General features: G+C 33.3%; 1 protein-coding gene across 1 annotated transcript; it reads left to right on the top strand.

Annotated features, from left to right (window-relative positions):
* Positions 1-2,516: 2,516 nt before the first annotated feature.
* Positions 2,517-6,460, top strand: LOC133861313 (probable polyol transporter 4). The gene is made up of 2 exons (XM_062297063.1): positions 2,517-2,937; positions 4,033-6,460. The coding sequence occupies exons 1-2, from the start codon at positions 2,715-2,717 to the stop codon at positions 5,394-5,396; spliced, it is 1,587 nt and encodes a 528-aa protein (XP_062153047.1). The 5' UTR covers positions 2,517-2,714; the 3' UTR covers positions 5,397-6,460.
* Positions 6,461-6,793: the final 333 nt, after the last annotated feature.

Here is a 6,793-nt window from a genome sequence, read left to right on the forward strand (position 1 = left end):
CCAAATTTTCAATAGCATTCCTAAAAGACAATTCAATACATTCTGCTTTAGATACTCCTACGCAAATCAACAGGAGGGATAGATAATGACAAAAATTCTCATTGACATCCCACTCCCCAATTAGAAGAATCTAGATTCAATCAGAATATATATATATATATATATATATATATATATGACTTTCAAACTTTTGTTCAAATTTGTCAACGTAACAGTTTATTTTTAGTTTTTATTTAAGAAATGATCTCTACATTCATTTTTCACAACAGTCCTATAACAAGCTGACGTGGCTGGTAATATTTTATTATTATTTTTTTTTTTGTTTTGTTTTCTTTTTGTTTTGATTGAAAATTGGTTGGAGGGAGAAATGAAATTGTTGTGGAGCTGTTGTGAGAAATGACTGTAGGAATCATTTTTCTTTTTATTTTTCAAAAAAATGACTTAGAATTTTCTTTTAAACAAGAATTGTGTCAAAAGTTGTACAACAATTATTTATTTATCTTATAATATTTATAGATATGATTATGCTACACCACCATACTTCCAAGTCTCAATTCGTAAAAAAGGAAAAAGAAAAGTAGGGGTGGCGCCACGTAGGATTGAGCATAAAAAGAAGAAGAAAAAATTACAAATATTCTCTTCAAACTACCACTCAATTGTTAATTGTTAATGCTCCAAAACTACCAATTGTGTCAATGTCCCCGCTAAAATCACTAAAACGGCAAAAATGACCCTAATTTTTTTTCAATAAGACAAAAATGTCCTTATAAATTCGAAAAAAAAAAAAAACCTAAAATTAAAAAAATTAACTTTTAAAAAAATGAAGGAAAAAAGGAAAAAAAAAATTAAAAGAAAAACGAAAAAGAACAAAAATAATAATAAAATAACTGAAAATTATATAAAAAAAAAGTTAAAAAAAAAAGAAGAAAAAAAGAAAAACCTGTTTTTATTTTTTATTTTTGTTTTTGTTTTTATAACTTTTTGTTATTTAAATTTTTTTTTTAAAAAAAAATTAATAATTTTATGAAGGGTTTTTTTGTCATTAGAGGAGACATTGATATTTTTTAATAGTTTAGAAATGGAGATTGATACAATTGATAGTTTGAGAGAACATTAACAATGAAATAATAATTTGAGAAAATTATGTGTATTTTTTTTCAAAAAAAAAAAAAAAAAAAGAGAACTGACGTCACGTAAGACTGAGTGTAGTAGAATCATATCTCTAATCTTGATTAGATGATATAACAGTGATTAATTTTCTAATATATTTGCTCATCAAATGAATTTTATTTTTAATAAGTTGTATCCTAATTCTGACCAATTCAGAAAAATGAAAGCAACAACGCGTCATGAGAGCTCCATGTTTCTGTTTCATTCGTATTCTTACACTTTCTTCTCTCAATAATTATCCACTATATTCGAGTTGATACTTTTAAAAAGTCAAAACCATTTACGCGAAATAAAAATTCCCCGAGTCAAACAAAGACCATTATCTCTTTAAATTCTTGAATGGGAAGCACGACCTTAAAACTAGCAACTACCAATGAATAATTAGCTACTATTCAAACAAAACAAAATTAATCGTATTTAGTAGATTGTTTTATACCGTTATAGTAAAAATAAATTCTTAAATCAGCACTCATTAAATAATATTATATTAAATAACAATTTTTTTTTTTTTAACGTTCCAATAAGTAGTTCAATCGGTTGGAGACAACACTTTATGAAGTGGAGGTCACTAGTTTGAATCTATGCTTCCCTCTCTTGTGTGTACATTTGAAAAAAAAAAATATATATATATTTTTTTAAACAAAGGTAGAAAGGCTTCTATATTTAAGGTCTGTTTGAATTTGTGATTTCAAAAAGTGCGATCTGAAAAGAGTAATTTTTAAAAATACAGTTAGCGTGCGTTTGAGATTGCGATTTCCTAGACAATAAGTGCGATTTTAAACCAAATCGCAGAACATAGATCGTTTGGAAACTGCGTTTTTAAAAATTGCGATTTGAAAACATAGAAAATCTGCTTTTTCAAATCGCAGATAAGATGGTGCTTTTTTGAAAACGCAGAATTTTAAAGGTAAATTCGCGATTTTAAAGGCTAAACTGCGATTTTGCCAAACGCTTAACTGCGTTTTTAAAAATCATTTTTTTTTAAATCGCACATTTTAAAATCGTTATTTTAAATCGCACTTTTTGAAATCGCAAACCCAAACGGACCCTTAATCGTTTAGCAAAATCGCAATTTAACCTTTAGAATCGCAAATTAATCTTTAAAATTTTACATTTTCAAAAAAATACCATCTCTCTAACAATTTAAAAAAGTAAATTTTTTTTATTTTTTAAATCACAATTTTTAAAAATATGGTTCCAAACAAATTTATGATGTTCAATTTAGTTTAAAAACGCAATTCTCATTCGAAATAACCATTTAATCTTATAATTTACAAAGGTAGGAGGACGAGGTCAACATCTCCTGATGCTTACCGTTTGCAGATGTTAAAAACAAATGCAAGTGGGTTTGCTTGCGTGACCAAAAGAAAGGACCCCCTTGCTGAGCCTTCTCCTTCCTTCTGTTCTCTTTCAGATCTGAAACCCAATCCATGCTTTAGTCTCCAGATAGTTTGGCAGTCAAAACCGCACAAAACAACTTCTGGGCTGTCTTGGTTTTTTTGTTTTCTGTTTGAAAACAGGAAAAAGAAACAAAGGGAAGTGAGATGGGTTTGGTGGGTGTCCAAGAAAACGGTAATGGGGAAATGGGGTCGTCTGTTGTTTCATTGGGGAGTAAGAATAAATACCGGAGGATGGACTCTCAGCTCACTGAGGATTGTGATGATGCTTCACTCCACCATCATCAAGAGGACAGGAGTAAGAGTATCAGGAAATTTGTTTTTGCCTCCGCCGTCTTTGCTTCTCTCAACTCTGTTCTTCTTGGCTATGGTATGCTTTTCTTTACCTAGTTGTTTAACGTTTGTTGTTGTTACTTTTATCAAACAAGTCTATATGATCTACTATTTGGTTAAAGACTCTTCATTTCTTTAGTGGGAGAGCACCCAAATCATCAGAATCAGTCATTTGTACATAATTTGATTTTTTTTTTTTTTTTTTTTTTTTTTTTTTTTTTTAATTTCACATTTTATCTAAGGAAGGAAAAAAATAAAAAGGCACTTCATTTGGTTGTCTAGATTAGCAGGGAAAGGTAATCTCGGTATCCTATGACATGTTAAGGAACAGAGCGAGGCTCTTCATCATGTACTGCCGAATGAATTCTTTATGCTTGACACTCTTGTATAAAAATTGAAATAATTGAGGTTGTTGTTTTGATGGGTCCATTTTCTTTGTTTGGGTGAGTAGTAGATTGCTGCGTTTCAGGTGTTATTCTGGCTAAATTTCTTCGGAGACTTCATCAGTGCATTGCACGATCTGTTTGCTTGGATCTGTTATTATATATTACAAAAAAAAATCATTGCACAACTTTATTGACGTGGATGAGCATTAGCTCGTGAAGTTGTGAGACACATCAGGAGCAGAACATATTCAGTATAAGAAAATTCTACGAAATTGTTTACTTTTAATTTAAGTTTTATCTTAAGACTGCATGACCCTCACATTCAGATATTACTGGGGAGTTTCCATGAAGGGAAATGGTTAAATAAGTCTTTTTTTTTTTTTTTAATATATATATATATATATATATATATATATATATATATATATATATATATATATATATATATATATAGCAATTGTATTGGTCTGTTGTCATCTGTAATGATAATTTGTTTTATTCATTTATATTTATTTTTATTTTTACTATAGTCTGTTAAACGTGAAATATTTAATTGAAATATGAGGTGAATGACGAAGACAAGGTTTGAATTCAGAACTTTCACTCTAATATCATGTTAAATCACCACTTATCACAAAAACTTAAGTTATTAGGAACAGATGAATTTAATCATTTAATTTATATTCTAATATAGTCCCACTCGTACAACTGATTAATTGATGCATTTGGGGTTTTTCAATATGCAGATGTAGGGGTCATGAGTGGAGCAATTATATTTATTCAAGAAGATCTAAAGATAACTGAGGTACAGGAAGAAATACTTATTGGGATTTTGAGTGTTGTTTCACTTTTTGGAAGTTTAGCTGGTGGTAGAACATCAGATGCTATTGGCAGAAAATGGACAATGGCCTTAGCTGCTGTTATCTTTCAAATAGGTGCTGCTGTAATGACTCTTGCTCACTCATTCGAAGTATTAATGTTTGGAAGACTCCTGGCTGGGGTTGGAATTGGGTTCGGAGTCATGATTGCTCCTGTTTATATTGCTGAGATATCACCCACCATTTCAAGAGGTTCACTAACCTCATTCCCAGAGATTTTTATAAACATCGGGATTCTACTTGGTTACGTCTCAAACTATGTGTTTTCTGGCCTTCCAGCACACATAAATTGGAGAATAATGCTTGGTGTGGGAATTCTGCCATCAGTCTTCATTGGGTTTGCACTTTTCATAATTCCTGAGTCACCAAGGTGGTTGGTGATGCAGAATCGAATTGATGAAGCGAGATCAGTGTTGCTGAAAACTAATGAAAATGAGGGAGAGGTGGAGGAGAGACTTGCAGAGATACAATTAGCTGCTGGAATGACTAATGGCGAGAAGTACGAAGAGAAAGCCGTGTGGCGCGAACTGTTGAGCCCGTCTCCGGCACTTGGCCGGATGCTGGTCACTGGTTTCGGAATCCAGTGTTTCCAACAGATCACAGGAATAGATGCCACTGTGTATTACAGTCCTGAAATCTTCAAACAAGCTGGGGTTGAGGGGAACACAAATCTCCTTGCAGCTACTGTTGCTGTGGGTGTCACAAAGACTGTTTTTATATTGGTTGCTATTCTTCTTATTGACAAACTGGGTAGGAAGCCTTTGCTCTATGTGAGCACAATTGGAATGACTATTTGTTTGTTCACTTTGGGACTCTCTCTCTCCTTACTGGGGCAAGGACAGGTTGGTGTTGCCTTGTCAATTCTTTCCGTTTGTGGGAATGTAGCTTTCTTTTCAGTTGGAATTGGCCCTATTTGCTGGGTTGTAACATCTGAAATCTTCCCTTTAAGATTGCGTGCCCAAGCAGCTGCTCTTGGGGCAGTGGCTAATAGGGTGTGCAGTGGCCTGGTTGCCATGTCTTTCCTCTCTGTTTCCGACGCAATTACAATGGGCGGAAGCTTCTTCACCTTTTCTGCTTTTTCTGCTCTTTCTGTTCTCTTTATCTATAGACTTGTTCCAGAAACTAGAGGAAAATCATTGGAGCAGATTGAGTTGCTATTTCAGAGTGAACATGAATGGCAAGGGAGGGAGGTGGAGCTGGGAGACGTTGAGCATCTTGTGCAGAAAGAATGACTGGTTTGAGGAGGTTTACAAGATGAGCCACTTCCAGGTCTGATGACTAACTGGTTTGAATGAGAATGCTGAATGGTTTCCAGGTGATCAATCTGTTCACATAACTACTGTTGAAAATAATTGTTGGAAATAGAATGCGGGATATTCGGAATCAGAAGAAAGTAGTGCAGAAATGAGAAAACTGTGTGGGAATAACTGAGATCGAACAGTAAGGCGAGTTTTGATTTATCTTTTTGACAAATATTCTCCCACTTATATAATAAGTTTTGTAATGGGAACACAATAATTTCGTCCTCACGAAATAGTATTGCCCGAATATAGTGTGTACATTGCAAATTCTGAACATTATTTTGAGCAAGAAATGTGTAACAGCAGAAGAGAGGAAGAAAAAAAGAAGAAAAAAGAGTAGTAGTTCGAATTTCTGAAATCATTCTTGTATATAGAATCAAAATATGACAGTTAGAATTGCAATTGTATGGGTTTAAAAAATTGTATGCCAAGTGTGCCTAAAACACCAATGCAACGCGTGCGGTGGTGATAGTGATACCACGAGCATGTGTCTACCCAAAAATCAATTTAGATTTAGTGAAAGACAATCTCTTATAAAGCACAACAAGTTCTTCTAACTTTTCAATTTGGAACAAAGAGAAATGCACTAACAGGGACGAATCAAAAGGAGGGCTGGAGCTCCTGCCCATAAGAGTTTTTGGCTCCGTCTCTGTACACAAACGGATGAATAGTTGAAAATTTAAGAAAATGAAGGAAATGTTTAGCAAAAGCTTATTTTATTGAAATAATCAAATAGCTTTACTGGGTTAATTCTTGCAGAATGTGGGTTTTCAAAGAGAACCTTTGCTGGCATGAAGTAGTCTGTGTGTCAAGAAAGATTCAGTACTCTTCCTTCAGTTAGCACCCGGAGGGTGCACATACGATCTTATTTGATATATTCTTGTTGGTCTAGTGAAGAGCAGACCGGAACTTACCTGAGTTGTACATGTACTCTTATTCAATTGGTTTACTTTACTGCTGTCATTTTGTAAATTACTAAATCTCCAGTTTGCAGTTGTTAAGGTCTCTGGTAATTATGTTGTTCGAATTACTTGCAATTTTAAGAGAGTTCATATAAAGATCACATGCTTGAACAGATCTAAAGCAGTCTATCCAACTGTTAAGATAGGTGGGCTCTCTCACATTTTCTGCCTGAATTGTTTGAAATTTGAATTGGTTTTTCTAAAGCCTGTTCTTAACGTATGACTTGGAAAACTCGACCTCAAGGACAAACTTGCTGTGCTATTTTTATACTTATCTAGATGGGAATATGCCTTCCATCCATTGATGCACGTACTATTATGAGTATTATTCAACGGTCAACCATTATCTAAATAATTTCACGCTTA

This window comes from Alnus glutinosa, chromosome 2 (genome assembly GCF_958979055.1).
Source record: "Alnus glutinosa chromosome 2, dhAlnGlut1.1, whole genome shotgun sequence".
In the NCBI taxonomy this organism is placed as follows: Eukaryota; Viridiplantae; Streptophyta; class Magnoliopsida; order Fagales; family Betulaceae; genus Alnus; species Alnus glutinosa.

What these genes read in the sequence shown, in the direction of transcription:
- LOC133861313 (XM_062297063.1), top strand. Translation starts at nt 2,715, where the DNA reads ATGGGTTTGGTGGGTGTCCAAGAAAACGGTAATGGGGAAATGGGGTCG. An exon ending in CTCTGTTCTTCTTGGCTATG is followed by an intron (nt 2,938 to 4,032) that starts GTATGCTTTTCT and finishes TTCAATATGCAG; the next exon opens with ATGTAGGGGTCATGAGTGGA.